Source organism: Protobothrops mucrosquamatus, unplaced genomic scaffold, assembly GCF_001527695.2.
Source record: "Protobothrops mucrosquamatus isolate PMUCROS unplaced genomic scaffold, P.Mucros_1.0 scaffold_122, whole genome shotgun sequence".
Classification (NCBI taxonomy): domain Eukaryota; kingdom Metazoa; phylum Chordata; class Lepidosauria; order Squamata; family Viperidae; genus Protobothrops; species Protobothrops mucrosquamatus.
Genome location: NW_015386198.1, coordinates 292,912 through 319,558, shown reverse-complemented (window position 1 = coordinate 319,558; position 26,647 = coordinate 292,912). Strand labels below are relative to the sequence as shown.

Genomic DNA, 26,647 nt, shown 5'->3' with positions numbered 1-26,647 from the left:
CTCCCTCCCTCCCTCCCTCCCTCCCTCCCTCCCTCTTGTATAATAGGGCTGATTGTATTGGTTCCTAGGAAAGGTAGTGACTGGAATGAAGTCTTCAAATTTCATCAAACCAAGAAACAGCAGTTCATTATGGAGAAGAATATAATACACAGATTAGCTGCTTGGAAGGCAATGTGCCTAAATCCTAAACTCTCAAAAACTCCTAAATCCTCCTCTCAAAATTGGCTCTGACTTGACTCACTGTCAGCTCTCCGCTGGCATTCAAAGTCTGTTATAATCTTCAAGGGACTCTATCTTCTAATAGGATGGGCCCCCCCTACTAGGAAGACTGTTCATTTATCAGTTTTTTCTGCAATTTGCAACCATGAGGGAGATAAAGGACCTTCTGAGTTTCTATTGCCAAAAGAAAAAGAAAAAAGAAAAAACTTGTGGTAGGCAGGAACTGTGATCTAGGAGGTTATTGTGCAGGTAAACATGAATGGGCTTTTCCTTTCAGATCATAGCTGGGAGACATATTTTTTCCATATTTCTTAGATGGCACCTACCGACCTGCAAGACTAGCAAAAATGTTTAAAAATATGTCTAGCAATTGTTGGAAAGCAGACAAAATCCAGGCACGTATTATCATCTTTGCGGACATGACCTAAAGCAGGGGTCTTCAAACTTGGCCCTTTTATGACTTGCTGGCTGAGGAATTCTGGGAGTTGAAGTCCACAAGTCATAAAAGGGCCAAGTTTGAAGACCCCTGCCCTAAAGCAAAGAACTATTGATCAAAAATACATAGGTGGCTAGAAAAGATAATAGGAACACATGTAGACTATAAACCAGAATTATTTCTTTTAGGTATAATTTCAGAAATTATGACAAAAAATGTGTATACTTAATATTACATATATTAACAGCAGTGAGAATTACATTTGCTTAATACTGGAAAAATGAAGAAATACCATCCGAAGAAGATATAATTAAGAAAATGTTGGACTGTGCCGAAATGGACTGTGTACACTGAGAATGAAGAGGAAGCAAAATTCAGAATACTTTCAAACATGGGAAAATGTTTATAAATGGTTAGAAAAATGGAATAAAGGGTAGGAATGGAAATTGTACTATTATTAATGTCAAACATATAAACCCAGACAATGTGTTGCTTACTAAATACTAAAGACTGTTACTGTAATATATATATATATATATATATATATATATATATATATATATATATATATATATATATATATATATATATATATATTGAGAGAAGTAGTTGAACATCGGGATAAATATAAAAATAACTGTTTAATAAACTAACTGTTTGATAAACTTAGCTTTCGTTGGCTAAGTGCCAATGTCGTCAGAGTGGAATGCCGGAGGTTCAAAAGCCTGTTCATAAGACCGGCTGTTTGTGCGCTCTGCTCATAGAACGCATCACCGGTCTACCCGCCCCAGTTGACCATATTGCTTCTAATAATCTCACATCCGTCTGTATACTTGTAAGCTCAGGGATCNCAGCCGGAACGCGGCGGAACGGCGTTCCGGCACCTTTTTCCGGGCCGGCCGCACCGGAAATAGCCCCTCCCACACCGGAAATAGCCCCTCCCAAATTTTACTTGCATTCCTGTTCTCTAAAGGGGCGGTCCTAGGGTTTGATGAGGGCGTGGCCAGGTTTGAGTTCCGCCACCTTTTCTCCGAGAAAAAAAGCCCTGTTCATGACCATATTAGGGGTAATGAAGTCCTGATATCAGCTTTTGATAAAAACCTTTGTGGTGGTTGTTTGTGGGGAGCTTCTGTACAGAACCTAGCATTTGGTAGTGTGGAAACTAGCTACTATTTGGGTTATTTCTGATATAAAGGAGCTCCTGGCAGCTTGTAAGAGATTTGGGTATCATTTTGCTTGGCATGTATGCTTTTTTATGTTATGCTTTAAAATCTTATTTGCTTGACTAATAATAAAGGTTTAATAAAGATTTAAATCCCTTTATTTAATGGTGCTTATTGTCTCTACCTCCAAAAGAGCCAATTGCCTGGGCACCTGATCACGGCCCCTGACACTTAGCAAAATGTGTGTGTGCATGCATACACATTTTAAGTAAATAAACTTGTCTATTTTCAGGATCTCTATTTTAAACTGAGGATATTTGCAAATTTCATTTCTCATTGTCCTATCCCAGACTCCAAACTGGTGCAATCCATTCCATTAACTAATGCAATATTTAATTGAATTTAATTGAAAGTGTGATACAATAGTCATTAACAGATAGCTTCTACATAGTTCAAGATTTAGTAAGAACAGGTTTTTTTTTTCTTATAAAGTGAGCAGCTGCTCAATAAGCTTTTTGGATCACCTAATTTTAATTGCTATATTGCAGACTGTATAACAACTGCAGAATAGTACTTCGTGATAAAGCTGAAATTTTAGTTTCATGTGTAAGGTCAGATGAAAATATTGGAAGCCAAGCCCTTGCTATTTGCAATTAAGTCACACTGTTTACCATGGAGAGGGACTTTTTCGTTCTTTAGAAACCCAGGCCTGATAAAAGAAATTAAATATTTGCTAGTAGTTTCTTTTTTATATTTGCACTTGCATTTTTAGATGCCAAGTTCAAGATGAATCAAGCCTAAATCAACTTTTTATTATGTTGAGAAAGAAAAAGACCCCTCATTATAGCCTTGCAGTTTGTATTAACAACTGTAGTTAAGGAGAAGGTGATAGCAAGTAGGAGGTAGATTTTCTTAGATATTGTTGAACTGCAATTCTCAACAGATCCAGAGAGCTTGGCTAATGCTGAAGAATGCTGGGACTTGTAGTAATATATGGAGGAATATGAGTGAGCACTGAGAACATGCTTTGAATGCAGAAGAATCAACCTGCAGTTTGGGGCACTCTCAGTTAAAGCAGAGATAATAGTGTGTGGGAGTGACCTTGAGAGTGGCAATGAGATGCAACCAAAGGAACAGTGTGATAAGGGATGGCTACGCCCATTCCAGGAATTGTGGGCAAGGCAAGAGGCTCAGAAAAGACCCTTCCTAGTTATTGAGCTGTAAAGAGGACGGTGGGAGAAAAATACTTTCAGACTTGTAAGATTGATCTCAGCCTTATGAAATAGATCAGACAGGAAACAAGAGCAGATGAGCTAATTCTATTTTATTGTAAGGTTATATTAACAGAATCTCGCAAGTCTGAATGTATTAACTATTAATATGCTAGTATTACTAAAAGTAGTAATTACAAATTACAAAATTAGTAATACTAATCTTGCATATCTGAAAGTATTAAGTCTGAAATTATTCTAATCAAGGAGAGGCAGTTCCTCAGATGACTGGGCTCTGTGAGATGAGTGGTCTCTACATTTGATATATAAAATAAAATATAAATTAAAAGGGGATTTAAATATTAAACCAGCACTTTTAATTGGACCTGTAAGCAATACAGCTCATGAAGAAGTGTAACCTATACTGTCCTCTATGCACACATTATTGCCCTCACCACTACACTCTGCATCAGCTGAAGTTTCCAAACACTCAATGGCAGGCCCATAAAGAGCACATTATACTATCCAATTGAGAGTTGACTAGGGGGTGACTGTGAGCCCCCTGATGTAGGAATGGGTGCGATTGGCATACAATACAAAGTTGGGCATAGGCCTTCCTAGCCACGACTGCCACCTGCCTTTTGAGCAAGAGTTGAGAGTCCAGAAAAGACCACCAAATTGGGCATTGGATGTGCCTGGAGCAATGCAATGCAATCCAGCATCACAGATGGCATAGTCCTAGATGTGGCAGGCTCCAAAGCCACTCAGTCTTGACAAGGTTCAGCTGAATCCCGTTGTTCTACATCCAGATCCTCATATCCTCCAGGCAGAGGGTAAAATAGCATCACTTATTTCTCCAGGGGCAGATATGTACAATTGGGTATCAGCAAACCAATGATATCTCATCCAACGGCCTTGTATGTGTGTGTCTGTATACACACCTTCAGATCAGTTTTTGACTCCTACAGTTTTCTTGGCAAGATTCACCCAGTGATCTCTTGGTTCTTAACCACTACACCAAACTGCCCAAAATATGATGCAGTTGTTAACCTTTCACTGTATCAATTAGAATTAACTCACCTGTTCTACAACCTAATAGTCCATCACTTTTGTTTTTAACTCACTTAAAGAATTCAAATAGCGTCCAGATTTTTGATGGTGCTGCTGCATTATTTAGGTCCCAGTGCAACCTTAGAAAATATTACCGCATTTAGATTCTTATCATAGCCTTTGTCTTAATATGAAGATGGTCCCAATTGTGTTTTGGGAACAAGGCGTTTTGTTCCCACCTTCCAATTGTGCTCTGTTGCCCTAGCATTATTGAACCCTTATTTATAGTCCATGGTTGCCAGTTCAATATAATCCACCAACAGCCATTGCAAAAGCCTTATCTTTTTTCCATACATAGCTATATGGATATTCCATATAATTTTCCTGCCTTTTTTTTTTTAAACTTTCTAGTTCAAGATCTGTTGTAGCTATAATCACAATATTAGCTGTGGATACATATATCTTAGAGGAGTTCAGACAACCTTGCTCACTACTAATACATATTATGGACTATCAAAGAATGGTGGATAGTCAAATGTGCCTATCCATTATTATAATAATTTAATAATAATAATAATTTAATTTGTATCCCGCCCTTCTCCTCACCGGACTCAGGGCAGCTAACAGCCTTATAAAACAACATTACAATAAATATCCATATTAAAACCAAATTAAAAGAAAATATTCGTAAAGGCCAATCGTTAAAATTACCCTTAAAATTACCCTTAAAAAACCCACTAAAATTCCCTAGGCCAAACCCGCTTGTTGAAAGTGGTTAAGTGGTTAAGTGCACTATTGCAGGCAAACTCTGCCCACTGCCTGGAGTTTGATCCTGACAGGGTTCAAAGTTGACTCAGTCTTTCATCCTTCTGAGGTTGGTAAAATGAGGACTGAAGATTGTTGGGGGCAACATGCAAATAATGCTGACATTGTAAACCATGCAGAGAGTGCTGTAAAGCACTATGGGACAGTATTTAAGTCTAAATGCTATTGCTATTATGTCCAAATGGGATTTATTGCTCCATGAGTGTTGATGGAATATCCACTTGCAGCAGCAGCAGGAGAGGATTTGGCCAATTCACAACTTTCCCAGAAAAAGCCTGGATCAAGAAACTGAGCAGTCCTGAACTGAAGGGGGAGGGAAAGGTTCAGTGTAATCATACCTGGAATTTCTCAGGATAGCTTTAGTTTGGCGAGATTCCTTCTGTTAGGTGTAAGCAAATAAAGAATTGAACTTGTTTGGATCTCTTGCCAACCTCTTCCCTCTCCTATCCAGCTCAGGACTATGTGGTGTCTTGAACTGGGTCTCTTGCTGGGAAAACTCTTGAGTTAACCAAACCCTCCATCCAGTGGTGGGATTCAAATATGTGAACAAATGGTTCTCTGTGTGGATGCGACTTCCAGAAGTCCATTCTGGGCCTGGGCTACCGGTTCTGCCAAACTGGTGCGAACCGGTTGAATCCCACCACTGCCTCCATCTCTGCTGCTGCAGGTGCCCATTCCATTACAATGGGCTTCTACACTGATGCTAGCATATAAGGTGAAGAAACCTTTCAATTAAAAAGCCATATCATTTAGACACTACTTAGATGCTTAGTTGGTAAAAGAACAGAATCAACAGTTATAAGCACTCAACAGGGGATACCCTCATTTTCAACTGTTTGGTTATTTTGCATTGTTAATTCATAATCATAATACAAAATGTCAAGTTACATACCAACCCACTGGATCAATAGCACCATCCACTGGCATTCAGTTACTGCTTATATTTTAGAGAAATTAAAAATCCCGGTTTCATTACATTGTTCTATGTAATACGAGTCCATCTAATCACTAAACTGAAATTAGTCCATCAGGCGTTCTTCCATACACAAGTAAAGAAAATATTTAATCATCAAACATTTCCTCATTGAAATGAAGTTACATTTAATTGCCAGAACACCCAAGTACTTTGTACAGTGTAACACAGTCCAGAAGAAGTTTCTGTATTTTCAGTCTGAGACAAACACATACATGGAGAGCTTTGTATTACAGGAATGTGCAATAGAGTATTATACAGAGCTGCATGGATCACTGGAGACTTGGTATTTTTATTAGGAAGTAGATCACCATGTTGCGTTCACCTAAACATTTAAACATGGATACTCTTTCAAGTTTATATTGGTAACTGCTGTACTGGAGAGACATCTGGCTGTTAACAATAGCTTTGCCAAACTTATTAATACATTTAAAGAGTGAATCATCAGCCTTTAGTCATGTCATAATTAATAGACATGAATACCATTTTGCTCAGACTAGTTGTTCAAAGTACAATTGCTTTCCAGTTTAATAACTTATCTTAAACCCCACTTATCCATTTTTGTATCTACCTTTTTTTCCAGCACTGATTCCAAAATCCAGAATCTTGCCAGAGACTAATCCATAACAAAATATATTCTAGGAAATTTGATATTCTGGACAAGATACTATCAAAGATGTTTCGATTTGCATACTTTAGAGCTAGCAATTGCATTTTTAGAACTCACCAGTATTTGCCCATTTCATAATTTAAATATTCTTTCACCTTGAGTGCTAGAAGGGTGTTTTTTTAATTGTAATAATATTGGTAAGAAAACTCTACAATACACTTGACTATTTTATGTTCTTGGCAACTCAGTGCTGCTGACATTATGGTCTTCCCTTGTGCAGAAGTGAGTACAAATCTGTGTGTCTTTCTCCATAAAGAACCATTAATTTTTCTTTCATTTTTCACTTTTAGTGCTTCTAAGCATTGATGAAAAACAGAAAGTGAGGGACTAAGAGACACCATAGAGTGTTTTCTTCCATCCACACGGGCTGAAAATAACCACCAGTTCCAGTTTGGTCTCAAGAAAACTGTTTCCTTGGCTTAAGGAGTTCCAAGGTCTTAACTTGAATGAATCCAAAAGTTGAAGAATGAGGCAGGTGATGCAGACTGAAGACAGTAAGCTCAGTGTCCAGTTGTTCCTTTTATCTGTTTGATCCAACAATCCAGATATAGTTTTGCCAATAACTCCCACTTGTGGTGAAGAGAAATGAAAGAGTGAGACACCTGCATTCCATAACACCGGTTTTCTTTTCACATTTGGTGGGCTGTGGGAAAGAAATTTCGTTAAAAAGGTGATTACCTGGATGTATATACGTATAACTATTGCTTTTCTTTTATTTTCTTTTGTTTAACTGTGGAGTACTTTAGAACAGGGTTGACAATAGAATGCCTATGAATGTTTGGATACCAGAACTGTATCCCAAAATAACACTTGCAACATCTATAATTAAATAAGATATAGAAGTCATGTGAAATTGGCAAATCTCACAAATAAGATAAATTTTCAAATGAGAATACTGAAATTTAGAAATCTTATGTAAGAGAACTATATTCTCACAAGACCACACAAGATGTTAGTTATTTTTAATTGTTTCAATTTAAAAAGGCTCTCCCTGCCATCAGGCAAAAAGCCTTTGTTGGTATATCAGGCCATAAAATGTTGCGACTGTTCAGTTGAGCTTAGATTTTTTTTTTCAAAAGCCAAGTTAAATAGGATTACCACTACATTAAGTAAAATTAAATACATTAATTTAAATTAAATACGTTAATAAAATACATTAAGTACATTAAAGCTGGGACCCCTTGGGGTGCTGTTGCTAACACCCTATGAACAACAGCCCTGGCTTTGGTTTATTCCACACTGAATATTGTGCCAGCATGTGGCTTAACAGTGCCTGCAACCAAATGGTTGATGTCCAACTCTGCCAGACAATGCATATCATCTCTAGCACATTGCATCCCACTCCTGTGCACTGGTTACCAGTACTTAGCAATATCATACCACATTAGAAGACAAACTCTCATCTGGCTGTGTGGTCAAGGATGCTGAACAACAAGGCCATCCTGGTTCATCATGACAATGCACAGTCCATCACAAGATTGAAATCCCTTTGACCGGCATGGAAAACAGCTATTCATTTAACTTCTACCCAGGAGAGAGGAATGGTCCAAGAAGGTATCTTCTTGTGACCTGACTATTAGTAATCCCTCAATTGAGCCACCTAGTTTTGACCTGCCTCCCTCTTGTCTGGATGAAATTGAACAAAATTAGGTATGATACTGGAAGAAGTGCATCTGCTGTGTATCAGTGGGAATGGAAAGATTGCCCTTGTAGCGATTGTGGTGCTGATATGCAATTAACTATATTGTGCAAGATTGCCCATGACATGCATTCTCTGGTTTCCTAGAGGCAACCACCTGGATAGCTGAATTGGACATCCCATTATGAGGCTACTGCCATATCCCCATAGACGTTTTGTATAGTTATGTGGATTATGTGTATATGTTTACTTCTCTTCTGTCATGTTTTAATCATATGCAAATAATAATCACTTACCAACCTAATTTATGCAAATGGATTTCCAAAAGGATCATTGCAAGGAGCAGAAGCCAACTGCTGTTGTTGAGCTGTAATCTGGAGAAAAGGAAAAAGAAAACTTTCACCATGATTTGAATATATTTTGCAAACATTTTTCCAAGCCAAAGGTACATTACATTTTACAAAATCTAGATGTAGATTTCTTACAAAGATGAAAGTCCAGTTTAGGCATTTCAACATTTTGAAAAACTGCAAAACATGAAGGATTTCAAAATATTTGCCACAATACTTGGTTTCTTCAGGCCCAAAACTTTGAATGGGTCATTTAGTTCAGCATCAAGGCAGTCTCTATAGTCTACCCATGTGTAGCCCAGTTGAATACAGCCCAGCTGTGGATCAAAGGTAGTTTGAGAATTATACATATATAATATGTATATACATATACATGATATACTATCATTTTAGGGGGGAAAAACCAAGAGGCCTTTCCTGAACCATAGGTATTTAGATGTCTCATTAAAAGTATCCGTAGCATTTTCCAGTATTATCAGCCTATTAGATATTAACTGTAAATATGAGTTCTATTTTTTTCCATCCATGCTAGACCAACTTTTAATTAACCTTAAAGTCGCTTAGGCCATTGAAAGGAGCTCCTCTCTCCATAAAGTGTCTCCACTGTGATTGAAACCCTTTTTTTAAGGTACTAAGAAGGACATCCAGATAAAAGTCTTTCTACTTTATTGGGAACTCCCCATTCCTGCTCCTCACAATTAGAAGCTACAGCTTTGTTATTCAGTTTAATAGCTTATAGGAGCCCACTTGCTTTCAACTTGAGAGAAAACACTGGATCATAACTATATGTAAAATTTTTGTTTGTCTTTTCACACAACATTCTAAACTAAGCTAACATGGATTTTGTGGTTTAACGTTTTATGGCAATCCAGCCATTGTCTTAATATTTGTGTGAACTGGACCACTGAGTTAAGCCAGAATACAGACTATTTATTTGAGCACAAAGTTTCTATGTTCACGTGTTTTTTTTCTTAGCCCACAGTTAAGTTATGTTATCAGTCACTTCATGTAAAATGGACTCCAGATACTTACTAAACCTTGGGAGGGAGCAGCAAAAGGATCTATCTTGAAAGGATTTTCAAAGCGGTCTTCAGCAGGCTTGGAAATAAGCAGGGCAGCATTTTGTCTCAGAACAGGCTTTGGAGGTCCTGTGTTGAACAAAGGAACACTTTTTTTAATATATCCAAATTACATTATAAAAAATTCGCCAAGAAGTTTGTTCTATAGCAAAGAAGTACATGTTTGGCATCAAACATGAACTTCACAGGAAGCAGCACCCAAATTGAGGATACCTCTACTAGAACAATACATAATGTGTTTCTGCGAACTTCATGTCAAGGCTAACTAAGCAACCAACACCACATACTGTACATACATGATCACCAGATTTCATGCAACCAACACAAATCAGCATTGGATTCAGGGATCTAGTTGTTTTCTTTTATTGCAAGTAGTGCCAGCTTTCAAGTTAGTCCAGACACGAAACCAAAACGCTTATCTTTATTGTAAGGTTAGAACTTCTCCCCTCCCTTGTCTTTACTTAGAGAACCGGGGAGGGTCTCTTCTGACATGCTTTCTCCACTCCCATTCTTTTTATGGGCTGGGATATCACTTTTCTGACCATTGCGCTGGCTATGTTTCTTCCTCCTGTCTCCCAAGGTTATTCTCACAGCCTATTACAATTACTCTGTAGCTTTCATTTTGACTTCCCTGAACTGGCTTATTATTATAAGCTTTTGAGAAAATTCCTGATTGACTTTCCTAGCCCCTCTCCCCCCTAAACACTACTTACTTCTACTTTTGTTTGTGAAAAATCTTCAGTGCTTTTTTTCAGACAGATGAAAGCACATTAGCAGCCATGTTGCACCTAAATGGCACAACTTTTGTAACTCCATGCAGTTTCATAAACAGCCAAGGACAAAAGTCCCAGACATATTAAGAATTTCTTTAGCAAGTCAGGAATTCTAGAAGTAGCCTTAAAGAAAGGAAGGTGGCTGAAGAAGAGAGATGGATGAAGAAGAGAGACTTCTGCTGCCTCAGGAATGCAGCAATGCCTCTTTCTTACTTTAACAGATCTCCTGGTGTCAAATTCAAAGCTGAAATCTATTTGATTATTGTTGTATCACATTTGTTGTCAACCCAAGACAACATATATAACACCCTTCCTCACCTGTTGGCCAACAACTCCCAGAATTCCAAGCAGTAACTGGGGAAGTCTGACTATTGAATTCTACCTGTCTGCATAGATTGGGAATACTGGTATAGAGTTCAAGTGCTCTCTATCTAGGCACTGACTACCCCAGACATACCTGAATTGAAAAATAAAGTCAGATGTATACATGCCACCACATACCATACTTTTTGTATCAGTCACTTAGCTAATATAAAAGACTTATTCAAGGCCATTCAATAAATCTATGGTCAATAAGAGGTTTGATATGGAATTAGAAGGTTATTCAATGAGACCAGAAGATTACAACAGCCAGCTAGCTTCCAGGTTATCGTGGTCAGCCACGTCTTGAGGAACCTCTATTGTGTTACCTGGTAGTTGCTGCTCTGCTCTCCTTGCAGGCACAGCAGGTGGTTTCGTCAGTTGAAAGTCTTTGAACATCTCCTTGACATCTTTTATCTCTTTATCACCCAGAGGATCCAAAGCAGTAAAGGCATCACTTTCTTTTTTTACACTGCACTCCTTCTGTGGTGCAGTTCTAGGAGGCAACTGAGGAGGAGGGCTAGCAGATGACATGGAGGACAGCATAGATGGAGGATGAGATGCCAGAGAAGGTGGAAACATGTTGATATGGAAAGGGTTCCCACCAGTAGGAGGCTGTGCCCATGCATTGGATGGAGAAACACACACAGATTGACTCCAGAGATCAGGAGCTGGAGTCTGGCCTGGAGCTGCCAAAGATGCTGGCTGGCTCCAACCAGGTGCTTGTTGAGGAGCACCAAAACCAAGAGATGGTGCAAATTTCACTGGCTGAGCGCCCAGAGCAGTTCCAGGAAACACTAGGGGTGGCTGACTGAAAGCCGTAGACTGGGGACCCCATGCTGGTGATGGGGATGCTGATATAGGCAGACCACCTGGGGAAGAATAAAACGACTCATTTAAATAAACTCATCACTGGACAACTCAAAAAGCATTATCAATACGATTTCATAAATGTTGACTATATTCTTCCCTACAGTATGTATCTCTATTAGATTTCCTTCAGTTTTTATCCCATCTATTTGCAAGAAGGCTTTCTCAGCAGAGTTTGCTGGAATTATTAACCTGCAGTAAATTGTTTTGTAAAAATCTGGTGACTTTGCTATGTGGACTTAAAAATTCTGAAAATCCAAGTACGAATATGCTGTATCATTTTATTTTCAGATTGTATTCTCTCTCATTTTACTTTGAATATTTTCAAAGTCACTTTATTAAATTTGGGACTGTAGCCTCACAAATCAGCACTACTTTTCCCAGCTCTAGCCTGGAAGTACAGTATATAATTGTTAGGGAGTCAAGGACCTGAACTTCTCAATGTATGTAGAGCTAGGACAAAAAAACCCTCAATGAATTAAAAACAATTAATAGAACAACTTCCCAGGAGTTTAATGGCACTCTATCATATAAACACTGCAGTTTGTTGCCATTAAAACCTCTGAGGAAAGAACTGTGTGGATGATGCAGAAATGAGCAACCTGCTTTTGTCCAGTTCTTGTAGGGTTGTATCCAATGGTGTCCTCCACTACCAGAGGCCTTTCCAAAAGCGATCATAAGGACTGATTTGCTTGACATAAATATGGAAATTTTCAGTCATCCAGGTGCTAACAACCAGATGATTGCAAGAAATATGATCCTTCCACCCTTTCACACACTCCTAATCCTTCCATTGCCCCCACCTTCCTGCCAGAACCGATGAAGCTTCTTGGATGAGAAGCAAAATGTTGTCTTCTTCCTCAGGGAAAAAAGCAGGCAGTTGCCTTTTGAAAAAGCACCTCTGATATTTGCTTGATATACTTTCTCACTTTCTCTCTCCCCCTAAACTCCGCTGAAGATGTTACCTAGCCTGGTAACAAAAATGCTCAGATGTGGAGGTGAGAGACAGATAAAGGTGGTGATGGAAAACTGTCCCTTCTCACATGTGCCCCTCCTCTCTGCATCTAACTTCTCCTCTCACATCTCCATAGCGATGTGAAAGTGCGTAGCTCTGTGTGACCTTGCTTGTCTGATAACAGCTCGGATCAACAACGGTGCTATGGCCCACTTTTCCCTCTTTCTGGCCTCTTACTTTCTATCCTTAAGCATTGGTGAGTAGATTAACCAATGAAGTGCTCTTGCTGGGCTGTTGCCATGTTATATCTTTTCCTGCTTGTAATACTGTATAAAAAGAATAAACTGCTGCGTGTGAGCGGCCATTATTTGCACCCTGCAATGACTGAGCACTGATTACCAACACTCAGAAACCAACCCACAAGGTCGGAGAATGAACCTTCATTCTCATACTTTCTCATGATTAACCAATCGATTGCTTACCCTGCAAACCCCCTCTTTATGGACCATAAACTAAGTATATGTGCACAATTCATTCAATATATTCAGCTAATATGTAGCTAGGTTCACGTCTCACAATCTTTACCAACCTAGTCCAGGTATGGGAGCTGCTGTAGGAGGATTGGTTTTGAAGAGGTCTAGTGGGTTGGTCTGTACACCAGAAGGCTGTCCTGCAGTAGTCAGAGTGCTTGTTGCAGAATACCCAGGAGCAAAAACATCAGGACCAAACAAGTCACTGGCTGCATTCTAGAAAGAAACCAAAGGAAGCCTTCATTAGAAAGGCTGCTTTTTGCACAGAAAGTCGTATGTTATCTGGAGTTAAGAGTCTTCAATCCTGCGTTATGCTACCAGCACCCCAATCTGCTCAGCAACATTGTGACATTCCAGCAGCAAAACCAAACTAGAAATGTAAGAGGTGAGTGATCAACTCCCAGACAAATGATTGCAGTTTGTATTAAATAGGGTGGCATGCTTCAGAAACATCAGGTATATAGATATATAAATTAATACAAGCCTATTCCCTTTGATAGGGTAAAATCTTTTCTAAATATGTGAAAAAGATAACAAAGGAAGACTTTGCAATGTTTACAGTTGTGGCCTGCAGAGCTTTCATGTGCAATTTCCTGTAAATGATGGTGTAACATCAACTGCCAAGAGCATTATATTGCAAAGTACAATTTTGTGTCATTTTGACAAGCAGTCTCTCTAATGCAGAAGCACTGGGCAGCACCACAAGCTTAACAAACAGCCCCCAAAGAGTAGAATCTAGGGAATGTAATTATGTTTGTATATAAACTCAGAAGCATATTTTAAATATATTCCTGAAGAAGTGAACAAGATTAGAATTAGTCAAATGGTAGCATTAATGCTACTGCACATCCAATGCCAGAACAGTCAAACCTCGTTGCAATAAAATGATAATTAATCAGTATAAGATAGTAAGCAAAACGTTGGGACTAGGATTTGGGAAACTAAGTGAAATTATGATCCAATCAACCATAGAAACTCATTGGCCAAGTCAGTCTAAGCCCAACCTACCTCTCAGGGAAAATTGCAGGGAAAAATTGGTGGGTCAGCTCTTATAGGAAAGATGTTATCCACGTTTAATAAAGAAATAAACCTCTTATTGAAAAATTCCTTAATTTCAGAACACATAAACAGTCTCAAGCACAGTCTCAACTAGCAAACTGTTACACTTTTTTTGATCAGGCATGTCTAATCCACGACATCTGGCCATGAACAGCTAATAATACAGCCCCACAAGATCACAAACTTTTAACATTATTATGTGATTTATATACATTAACTATATTATGCACTTTATATGTGGCCCAAAACAAATTCTTCATTCAGTGTAATCCAGGCAAGCCAAAAGGTTGGACACCCATGCTTTAGATCAAGCCCAGTTGAAAAATAGTAGGGAATTCTTGGCTTGGCATTCAGACAAATCAATCATCAGTAGACAAAAGGAGATAAACTGCATACAGTTCAAAACAAAGAATAAAAAAAATTCCAGGAAGGAAACAAAAAACCTAGAACACATTTCTTCCAGCAGCTAACACTCAGATAAGCAGGGATCAACACCAGACATACAATTATGCAGAAAATACTCTAAATCAAGGAACCACCAAGGAGGAAACTAATCTCCCACCAAAATTGGCAGGGGAAGATAAACAGATAGCAAACCTCATATTTACTCACACTGATTACATTACCTAATTGGCTAATGAAATGTCTACAAGCAAACAACCAAGCTCAGAGAGCATCAAGAAGTCCATAGTTCAAACCAGAGCTACATGTTCATACATTTTCTTCTACTGGAAATAAACCTCAGCAGCACCTTTGGCCAACTTAAGTCAGTTCATCAGTTGCACAATAAGCTATGTTTTTTCTGCCCAAGTCCAACATCTAACAGAAGCCTAAGGGTGACAGACTTGGCCAATAAGACTTTTTCCTAGGATATAAAATGTGGAACTTTGTATCTCAGCTGGCTGTATGTTGCAATGTTTTGTTGTAGCACAAAATGTTTTGCTCCAGCATGATTTCAATTTTATTGAACTGATATGAGTCTAGTACGATGGACAAGCCTTTTCATCACTTAGCAGTTAATGCTAAAACTTACATTTTTAAGATAGGATTTTAACTGGGTTAAACCTTGTTAAACCCTGAATGCTGTATTAGGTTTGGCTGAGTGATCTGGCTCTAAGTCCAAATTCCAAAGCATAATCAGTGCCTCTCATTCATTAGAATGGAAAAACAAACTAACTTCAGTCTGTCAATCAGTCAATCAATCAACCAACATATCTTTCTAAATAAATAAAGTATGGGATATGTTTGCACATACAGCTGTGCCTTCCTCAAAGATCAATTATACTTAATTTCAGATAGGCACATGCAGAGGAGAGGGTATAAGCAAATATCCAGATTCAGGGAAGCTCATTCTGCATCTCTTCTTTCCTATTTTAGTTTACTGTAGGTTCACATGAACTAACAATGTTTAAAATTGCTTGCAAACAGGTTTTCATTTCATTTTAATTTTGGTTTTATTGTCTCTTATCTCTGCTTTTATTGGGCAGAGAAAAATCAGGCATGAGGCAAAACAGTTTTGGTTTTGCAGATTGAAACTTTTTGCAGCCTCACTTGTGCTCCTTGTATCTCTGATCCATATGCCAGTGTCTGTATGTGCTGCTTTTGCCTCACAGAGCTGCAAAAATCAGTCTAAAGCAGCCTGAATGGATGGTATTCAAATATCATGCATATTACTAATTTTAATCACCTGCCCTTCCCATACTGGCCTTCTATTAAAAACAAAATGAAAATACTACATTCAAAAATCTTTCAATCCAAGCTTATTGTTGAGGTGGGTCTTGTTAGCACTGGATGGCTGGAGTCTATCCTTCTTCCAGCACTAATTCAGGAGGGTTACCCTGTCCTAGTTTCAGTTTATATGAGAAAACCAAGGTTGTTTATGTATTTCCTTGACCTCGCTTCTAGACCTTTGGGGTCTACTATACAAGGTTGAATCTCCCATACCAGATTCGACTACCTGAACTAAACAAAGAAAACACAGTGCTTCTTCCAAAGCATTATGCTTAATGCATGCATTACTAGTTCAAGTGTCTTACTTACCCAAGATATAAATATATGGCAGCATTAGGAGAAAGAAAGCAAAGTTAGGAAAGAATGACTCTACAGAGAAAAGGTTAAGCTCACAGTGGTTGCAGCATTTATAGAGTGAAGGCAATCAGCTTTTTTTTTTTTTTGCCAGCAGAGCTTTCAGGAAGAGAGGCAGAGAATTTCCTTCACCTAATCCAAGTAGAAAACATGCATGTTACCATTTTGCACATGCCCCAACGTTCACCTGAACAGTCCTCCTTCCTCTTCCTGGCTTTGTACTTTGTGGAGGTGGGCTAATCGTGATGGAATCTTGTGGCATTGGCTGGTGGCTGCTATCAGAGTCTAGCCGTAACCCGTTCTGCACAGGCGTTCCTTTGGGAGAGCTTTCTGCAAAGACACTCAGGGGGGATTTGGCCACGAAACCATTCTGTTCTCTCTCCGGGACCTCGTGAGATGTCTTCACTGCTAAATGTGCCGATTTACTTTCGAGCAGCCATTGGCTGGCCAGCATTTCCTGCTTGCTAGTCCGGTTGGAAATCTGATCAAACTCTTTCCCAAAGTAGTCTATGTCCCCGTTCACACCACTGTTCTCCATCTTCTGACCAGAAGATTTTAAAGAAGAATCAAGGGAAGGGGGTGCCAATTGGTCAGCTTGCGTGAAAGGATCGTCACGGAAAGGGTCAGGACTGGGGGTAGGAAAGAAGCTGAGGTTTGCAGAAAAAGCGTTTTCAGGCAAGGAAGGCGGCTGTAGCTTTGGCAATGGCAGGGAAGGCGTGATGTCGTTCAAGAAAAGGTCCTCCCCTTTGAGAGAAGTTGGAGGAGCCTCAATCTCAGAGTTTAAATCCACTAACAGGATCTCTTTTTCCTCCTCCTCCTATTAGGTTTGGGAAAGAAGACAGATTAGCATGTGCAAGTAGTCTCATGAGCTCTTGATTAAAAAAAAATGATAAGCAAGCAGGTTTGAAATGGATTTTTTTTTTTTTTTAGAAAATGTGCATGTTATGTCAGAAAGGCGTTTTGCTGCTCTTCATTTTCTTTTTAACTATCACCCTACTGTGAAGTTATTCAGCCAGCTGTTGAATCTCAGTTGGGATTTATAATGGATAATTAATACATCAAACCAATCAGGATGGGAACATGCACACATAAGCATCTATTCTTCTGTTTTATTGATTGATTGATCATGTTTATACAGCCATCCATCTTGCAAAAAGTGTCTTTGGACAGCACACATTTCATTAAAATCATAAATATATAAAAACAGTCACGATATCAACCGTTTTGGTAATTCTTTAACCAACAGTTTTTGTTTTTTCTGTGACTTAAGCACTGGTTAAACGTCAGAGTAGGCATCATTTATGGTTAGCGTGAACTAGAATCAAAATAACAATTAGCTAGGCTTTAAATTCTCATTCATTCTAACAAGAAACGATGACTCTTCCAAATACAGACTGTAGCCTGAACCACAAAAAAGCCACAGTTTATAACAAGGAGACAAGGAGTTTAGATTGCTGAGTGCATTTTCACATTCATCAACTGGATTGGCTTCGTGCACTGTGAAAACATTCCTACTGGAGACCACGATTATCCATACCTGATTATGAAACAGTGGTAGGAGGAGGATGCTATACAGGCTTGTACTGAAACAGCCCTGAATATGTGTTGTTGGATGCCAGTCTCATGATGACTTGCTCATAGCAGTGTTTGATCAAGAGCTTTCCAAATCTAGCTAATTATCAAACCAAGTGCATTAAGGCAGTTTCTTCAAATAAACTCTGCTAATTTTTTTCATATCTCTTCCTCCAAGCTTCTTTGTTTATACTCATTTATGATATCCTTCTGGACTGCAATGTGTTTCTGTACATATCACTAAAGTTACCATTGTTCATCAAGTTAGCCAAAGCTATGCAAAGATACTTTATGGAAACTCAGTTTGGCCCATTTATGCTAGGTATTCTTCCTTAGATATCTGTATCCATCCTTTAAAAAGCGATAACCAGCCTCTGGCACTGATTAATAGTACAATCTGCAGTTTGTTCCAGGTCCCTCCAGAAAGATCCTTTGAAGAGAGGACTGTCTATATAGAATCACTTCATCATCCAGGAATGATGGGAGAATGTTCAAGAGGACTTTCAAAATTTTCCTGATTTTGGAGGCAGTAATTGTTTACTACTCACTGTGGGACTGTTGAGGTCTGGAGGAGTAGACATGTCTCCAAATAGGTCCATCTGGTCGACACCCTTTAAATACAAAGTTTGTAAGAGTTAGGATTCCACATTTCAATGTATAAGTTACTCAAGTCCAAACAACAGCAGACACAGGAATGCTGGAAAAATACAAGCTGTTGTTGCATTAAGCTATGAGACAAACTAGCTATATCAGTCCAGTAAAGTTTGCAGCAATAATGCAACCCATTCTGGTTTAACCACCACTCAAGAGCTTATTAACCTGCTCTTCAAGTTAGAAAGTTCTACATACCAGCTTTATTTTGCCAACTTGATCAGTAGTTGCTTCATCATTACCATTCTGGAAGAAAACAAAATTAAGTCAGGTTTAAGAAATCTATTGCTATAATCTCTGATAAATAACTTTCCCCCATAAGACACTTTTTTTCTTACCTCAGTTTTACTGGCCTCTTCATTCTGAAATAGAAGAAAAAAACTTGCATCAAGAATATTCATGAAAAGTTGTTTAGACCAATGTTTCTCAAACTTGGCATCTCTAAAACATGTGGGCTTCAACTACCAGAATTCCCCCGACAGCATTAAGTTGATTATATAGTCCTCGACTTACAACAGTTCATTTAGTGACTGAAGTTACAACAGCATTGAAAAAAGCGACTTATGACTATTTTTCAAATTTATGACCATTGCAGCATCCCCATGGTCATATGATCAAAGGGGCACTCTGGGGCTCTTCAATCAAAAACGCCTCTCAAATTACCCTTCTCCCCAGACTGGCAGCAATATTGGCCCAGCAGGGCAATAGCCATACATTCTTTGAAAAAGGAAAGCATTTTCCTAAGTGTAAATGGCAGGCTGCTGAATCAATGAGATGCCGCTTTTTGGCTGTGGAGCCAATGAGAGCATTTGAAGAATCATAGCAATTTCCCTCCCTTGCCACTGTTGTCAACTGAAGCACCATGTCCAGGCCACCAATTAAGAGCAAAGCACCACAGTATTTATGCACAAACAGTGTGCTCAGACATTTATCAAAGCAAAGGGCCCCTTTGAAGATACTACACAACCCTATAATTTAGTTAGACGTTCAAGATGTAGCAAACATTTGGGAATCAACTGAAGCCTTTTTCTGCTTTATATCCAATTAGAAAGTAGTCTGAAATCTGTCGAGTCTACCATGAAGCAGCATTACCTTCTTCTTATCATCCTCTTCTTTTTTCTTCATGTTATAGATTACTTGGAAGAGATCCTTCAGATCTACAACCAGAGGTTCAGCCTAAGAAAAGAATGAAGTGAGATGCATTTTCTAAAATAGCAGGTAATTCAAATGCTTGAATTACAAGTTCTTTACAAGGCAGATAAACAGTTTCACGAAATATAAATGATTGTGCTAAGCACTATCTTAGGAGAAAAGATTACTCCAGGAGAACTAAGAGGAACTGTGTAGTATCCCAGCTACTAATCAACTCTGCAGTTCTCTAGAATCACCTTTCAACCTCTAGATTCTTTATTCCTTGGACCCGTATTAAGAGTCGGTCTTACTTCGTGTCGAGAACAAAAGTACACAACCAGGTAATACGAAGAGTACACATGAGACTTACGTTATCCACCCTAGTGTTTAATAATACTTATCTAGGTTATCCTTAAAGTAATCGTTACTAACAGGTTATCTTACACAAATACTTATGACATCAGCACATTCATGGAGAACCTGAATCACAGAACTTACTTTAAACCAGAAATGGACAATACTTTTTGGCTGGGTGAAGTGTCACATTTATCTTTCTTGTATTGGCAGGAGGCAGCAAGGGGCAATAGCTTATATCTCAATCTTCTTCTGAGCTACACAATAGCAGCATCCTAAAATAACCTGTATTATTCTTGTGCTGTTTGCCACTACTCTTTGCACTATTATCCTCTTACTTGTTGTGATGTTTTGATGGCAAAGAATTGGTGCTGCCCTTCTCCCCCACAGACATAGCCAAAGGCTCGGTTGTCAGTCACATCCCGAGCAATAAAAGAGATTTTGTTGACTGGATGTTCATGCTCAATAACCTAGAATCAAATCAAGTGACACAGAAATAACCATGAATAGCATAATCCCTTGTCAAAGTAATCAGAACTCACGACAAGCAATTTGACAAGTTTGCAAATCCCACTTAATTGTTTAGCCTGTTTTCTAATCAAGATTGCTGTCACTCTTATTCACTTTAGCTGATGCTCAATAGTTCTAAAACAATTTTTACACTGATACATAAAACACTTAGCACAGGTAGTCCTCGACTTACGACCACAATGGAGTTCACAATTTCTGGTGCTAAGCGAGACATTTGTTAGGTGAATTTTGTCCCATTTTATGACCTTTCCCCCCCCCACTTGTTAAACGAACCTCTGCAGTTGTTAAAGTTAGCAATACGGTTGTTAAGTGAATCTGACTTCCACACAGACTTTGCTTGTCAGAAGGTTGCAAAAGGTGATCACATGACCCTGGGACACTGCAACCATCATAAATATGAGTCAGTTGCCAAGCATCTGAATTTTGATAATGTGACCATGGGGATTGTGCAATGATCATAAGTGTGAAAAATAAGTCAGTTTTTCAGTACCATTGTAACTTTGAATGGTCACTAAACAAACTGTTATAAGTCGAGGACTACCTGTAGATTCATATAACACTCTTTAACCTTAGTTAGTTGGCTAAAACATATTTGACTGGGTCTATACATTACATTAAGCAAAAAGCAAAAAAAATGCATTACAGTCTAACATGTAGTTTGAATTATCAGCACCAAGATCTAAAAAGGTACATGCGCCTGAATAAGTAATATATGTATACACCAACCAGAAGCCCCAGATATTGTTATGAGGGTTAAAAGTATTTGATATTTGTTCCAATTTAGAACAAGGGATATAGGACAAGAAGTCAAATAGTGATTGAAGATGTTACAGTAGTTGCTTTTCTTTTAACAAGAGTTCTGCCTCAATGTTAATTCCTCATTTATTGTTTGCAAATCAGAGCTAATCCAGTTTTACATAGTGATTCATAAAGTACAGCAAGAGTTTGCAGGCAGGTAATTTTTTTAAAGTTAAGAACAGGATGTACTTAACCCAGATGCATAATCAGTTTCGCCATTCTAACATGGCTATTTCACTTTATTGAAGCAACTGCCACTTCTGTTTAGACACAATGCTTGAGAGTATTAAAGATTTAGAGTGAAGCTAAGCCTTTCATTGTTTCAGTAGCAGATACATCTCTAAACAGAATCGGACTCCTCTCTTGAACACAGAACTCACCCCAGTCTTTTCATCCATGATTTTGATTCCAGCAAGAGAGATGTTCACCCATACTTTCTGCTTGTGCTGTCCCTGGGAACGGGCTGCAACTGCCATTCCCTATCAATCAAAAGCCAGCATATTATACGAACCGATTAAATAAATAAATACATAAATTAAATAAAATTAAAATAAATAAATTAAATTCATAAAAAAGTGTCATTATTCAAATCAGTTCACTTCACTTTGTTTTTTCTTTCTTTCTTAAAAGTGCCTGTAAAAACAATTTTAGTGCTTCCATCCAAAGAAAAATGTTACAAACTGCCTGCCTTGACTGGCTGGATCTAATATATCCTTTGATTTATGCAGTCCTGTCAGAATCGTCACTTTTCAAAATATGGAGATTTACCAACATTGTTTGTACTATATTAGAAAATGAACAAGTCTTGAAATTTACTTCCCCTGCCCCATTAAACAAAGCATTTTGATGGAAAATACGAAGAAAGTCCACTATGTATTCAAGATGGACAGTGATTAATATTTATGTTATTTATATGTAAAGGTGTAGGCTTACACATATGGGGTAGTCAACCTTGGCTCTTTTATGACTCGTGGACTTCAACTCCTAGAATTCCTGAGCCAGCTAAGCTGGCTCAGGAATTCTGGGAATTGAAGTCCACGAGTCATAAAAGAGCCAAGGTTGACTACCCCTGGTATATAGCATGTTTAAATATAGCATGTTTAAATATCTGTTATGTATGTGTTCACTTTTGAGAGCAAGCAACAAAATTTTATTTTTAATGTGTGCCAATGTGCCCACAGTAAAAACTGATAATAAAGGTTATCTGTCTGTCTGTCTGTCTGTCTGTCTGTCTGTCTGTCTGTGTCTGTCTGTCTGTCTGTCTGTCTGTCTGTCTGTCTGTCTGTCTGTCTGTCTGTCTGTCTGTCTGTCTGTCTGTAGCAGGGCTGTCCGAAAGGCTTTGCAGGAGCCTGCCTGGGGAGAGGGAAGCTCGGACAGCTGCTGCCGTTTTGGGCACGGCGGGCATGGATCTGGCTGAAGGAAAGAAAAAGGAGGAAAGAAAGGGGATGGGGGTGTGGTTGCTGTTGCCGGAGAGAGACCAGATGAAATTGAAGAGGGATTTGAGGTTTTAGCTGATCCCTTTCTGTGAAGGAGAGGGAAGGAGAGAGTGAGAGAGAGTGAGAAGATGGAATTTTACTGCTTTCTTTCACCGGGGCCCCCCCCCCCTATAGGGCTCGCCTCCGTTTTCTCTCTCTCACTCCTCTCTCTTTCAACGACCCCAACGATTTAAGTCTAAAATTGTTATTTCCTTTCCCCCCTCCCCAAAACTGTGGCTGCTCTGGACTCTGACGCTAGATGCTGTCTTCTCTTCCTCTCCGACCAGCAATGACGAAACCTCTGATCGCCGGTAGGCTACTTTGATTATTGTTACTTGTGCGAGTTATAGACATTGTGAGGAGTTGCCCTTGCACAACAAGCTGTTACTGCAGAACGCTGACTACCTTGCAGAACGCTGACTACCTTTGTTCGTGTTCCTATCGCTGCCTGGAGCCGGGGTTTTCCCCACCCCACTTGTTTACAAACGGTTGCTGTGAAATCATTGACTATTGCTACTATGACTGCCTGGGGCTGTTAAACACCATCACACATTGACTATTGGGGCTAGGGCCTAGTCATCTTTGTTCCTGAAAGCCCCCCTTTGACAACGAGAGTCTGCCACCTCCTCACTTCACTTGAGCTTCTGTTAGAAAAGACACTTTACTAACACCTTGAGAGCGCAGCCGCAGAGCGCGATGGAGGGGAGCAGGGCTGGGAGGGCCTGGGCTTTGGCGGCCTCTGAGGGGGTAATGCTACATATCTATCTATGTATGTAAGCTTCTCCCAGAGACTGCCTTTTTAAAACCCTGACGATGTCGGGAGCACCCAACGAAAGCTAGGCTCAATTTATTAAATATTTCCTATTTATTCTCTTGGTGATCATTATTTATTGGTTTCTATACTATCTATGTCTGTCTGTCTGTCTGTCTGTCTATCATCTATCTATCTATCTATCTATCTATCTATCTATCTATCTATCTATCTATCTATCATCTATCTATCTAAAAGCAAGAAAGCTGAATATAATTTATACGAGCTTCAGAATACTCATTGTTCTTGCAATGTTTCCATCTCTTTTTTTTCTGTATGCAAATTCTAGGTATTTTTCTCTTCTTCAAACACTTGTTTTATAAAAGTCACAAACATGACATTTGGCCCATCTTCAAATTAAGTCCGTGTCAGGATGCAATAATGAATTACTCCTAAAATTCTGGTAAATCTAGATTTACAAGCACATCCTGTCCCATGTCAACAATCCATCACCATCACTATCAGAGCACTGAGGGTGTTATCTAGTTGGGTAACAAAATGCCTGCAAGAAAACAAACAAGCTCAGAGAGCATAAAGAACCTCACAATCTATCACACTCTCAATGCTGAAGATACTCGTTGGACAAAAAAAAACCCGTATCTATGTACATGATATGACATATCTATAGATCTAATAAGACTTAAACTTGCAAGAAATGACTCAAACCTACCTTTAATTTCATCATTGAATCCTGGCTCATTTTGTCTCCTCTTGCTTCTGGAACATCATCAACACCAATCAATTTGGCTTTGTACTTTACCCCATCACCTTGAAATCTGGCCAAAAGGAATTCCTCTGTCTTTTCCAATCCTGAAAAGCCAGTTTAATTCATGTAAGTCTATCTGAACTCTTGCTGTGGCTATAGATAACAGAGTACAGCATATGCATTTTATAACAGCCAGTGCTCCCCTTAACTGTGTACTGTATTTAATAAGTTATTAGTTTTTCTTCTGGATGCAATGAGCAGACATTCAGCCTGTAGCAATTCTTTTGCCTTGCACTAGCCATAAATATATTCAAGCTATAATTTTGTATAAGGGAATACAAAGGGTCAATTCTCTGAACAGAAGGTTACATACACATAAAAGTTGAAAGAGCCAAGGTTATAAACCAGTGGTGGCGAACCTATGGCACGGGTGCCAGAGGCGGCACTCAGAGCCCTCTCTGTGGGCACGCGTGCCGTCGCCCCAGTCCTAGGCCTTCAGCTGGGTTTTATAAAACCTTTTCGCTTTAGGCCTCCGCTGCCATGTGCCAAAAAAAAAAGAAGGTTCAATCAATCAATTTCAACTTCTTGCGGGGAAAAAAAAAGATCTCGCAAAGTTGGAATTGATTGACTGAACTTTTTAGTCCCACCCAGTCTGCCGTTACCACCGCAGCCACGCCCACCCAATGGGCCACACCCACCCAGCACCCGACGATGCATAAGTGGGTTTTGGGTTGCAGTTTGGGCACTCGGTCTCTAAAAGGTTCGCCATCACTGTTATAAACTCAAAGAATTCTGCTATGTATTGGCATGACCATAAGATGGCAGTCTAATGCAAGATTCTAATTAGTTTGCTTTTGATTCAGAATAGCATAAAATAAAAAGGATGCTCAAGAGATTGAATATTATATCTGATGTATATTTTTGTACCCTATAAAATATATTGAAGATGCATAAACATCAGGTTCAGGATGTGCTGCTAATGAACATACCAAATCTATTCATTTTATCAGCATGTTTTCCAAATTATATTCTCTGTTCTTGCATCAGTTTGCAAATACTTAAGGTACATTTGACACGAACTTTGTTGTAACCTTCACATACTTTCCTCTACTACAAGCCTCCCCTGCAAACAATTCCTCGTACTATCTGCTTTCCCAGATGCCATTCACTCACAGATACGTTCATGCATTTCATTCATCAGAGAATATATCCCATCATTTGGACAACTTCAGGCACCAAATTATGAGTGTGGTCTGATTTAAAACTGTACTGAAACTAGATCCCCCATCCTATTTTGATCTGCACCAAGCTGTGCTAGTTTCCTCAAGTCTTTTCCAGATGGTTTCAGGAATGATCTGCCTTCCCTTTTATACCTTACCCTTCTTTTTCTCTTTTTTGGAAGGCTGTGGTTTGAGTGGCGTTTGCTGCTGGGCAGTTGATTGTTGACTGTTGACACTGACTGTTTCTGCTTCACTTGACATGGTGAGAGGCCAGCTTCAATTCCAAAGACAAAGACTGGGCTTAATAATAAAACTGATCTCCAGTTTCTGGTCTTCAGAGGACAAGCATACCACTCTGACCTTCAGAAGAGAAAAATGATTTATTTCAGTCTGTGTTGCATTCAAGTAGGAAGGAACAACTCAAAGTAGATCTGTGCTGTTTAATGATCTCCACTCGGGAGCAAATGTCTGATCTAGTAAACCTCCATTCTCTCTCTCAGTCTCACATTAAAAGTCAACAGAAAAATAAATCAGATCTGACCTAAAGTCAGATGAGGCCAAAAGTTAAAATGGATGATTTAGGTCTTTTCCATTTTCCTTTACTTTTTAAAGAGCCCAGCACATTTACAATAATATTGAACTCTTTGAACCCCAGAGCCTCTTTTCCAGCATATTTTTATCATATGAACATTTTAAGAAGCAACTGGGAAAAGGTCCCCAAGCAGCAAAAAACTCAAGTCCTTTTAAGTATGGCAACCTCCAACCTGAAAAGAACCTTCTAAATATGGCAGGATGTGAACAGAAACTTGCCTACTCCCAAAAAAATGCAGCTCAACTGTTCCCCAGAATCAGTGGTAAAGAAAATCCACACATTCGCTTTTAACAAGCTCTGAGGTAGATTTTCTGCATCTCTGTTCTTAATTTCGAATGTGGCACTCAAGAAACAGAAAGCTATAAAAGCAGTTTACATTAGGATAGAATATTTGTCCATCTCACTTCAGTATGTCATTGATTCTTCCAATTTTAGGTCTTATTAAATATGACTTTGAATGATAGATTATTTTTTTGCATGGAAAGCATGTGCTTTACAACTGTACTAGAGTAAAGGTAAATTGTTTTTTGAATTGAATTTGATGGTGACTTCATGGAAC

General features: G+C 38.9%; 1 protein-coding gene across 1 annotated transcript in view; it reads right to left on the bottom strand.

Moving 5' to 3' along the window:
* Window positions 1-5,941: 5,941 nt before the first annotated feature.
* DAB2 (DAB adaptor protein 2) overlaps window positions 5,942-26,647 on the bottom strand; it is a 42,968-nt gene continuing 22,262 nt past the window's right edge. The window contains exons 2-15 of the mRNA XM_015816904.1: window positions 25,655-25,856; window positions 24,241-24,380; window positions 21,665-21,763; window positions 20,294-20,425; window positions 19,563-19,646; window positions 18,809-18,832; window positions 18,669-18,716; window positions 18,368-18,430; window positions 16,435-17,064; window positions 13,163-13,319; window positions 11,078-11,620; window positions 9,569-9,684; window positions 8,483-8,560; window positions 5,942-7,190 (exon numbers count right to left, since the gene is read on the bottom strand). Coding sequence (XP_015672390.1) covers window positions 8,492-8,560; window positions 9,569-9,684; window positions 11,078-11,620; window positions 13,163-13,319; window positions 16,435-17,064; window positions 18,368-18,430; window positions 18,669-18,716; window positions 18,809-18,832; window positions 19,563-19,646; window positions 20,294-20,425; window positions 21,665-21,763; window positions 24,241-24,380; window positions 25,655-25,757 — 2,208 coding nt within the window. The 5' untranslated portion in view covers window positions 25,758-25,856 and the 3' untranslated portion in view covers window positions 5,942-7,190; window positions 8,483-8,491. The remainder of the gene's footprint in view (window positions 7,191-8,482; window positions 8,561-9,568; window positions 9,685-11,077; window positions 11,621-13,162; window positions 13,320-16,434; window positions 17,065-18,367; window positions 18,431-18,668; window positions 18,717-18,808; window positions 18,833-19,562; window positions 19,647-20,293; window positions 20,426-21,664; window positions 21,764-24,240; window positions 24,381-25,654; window positions 25,857-26,647) is intronic.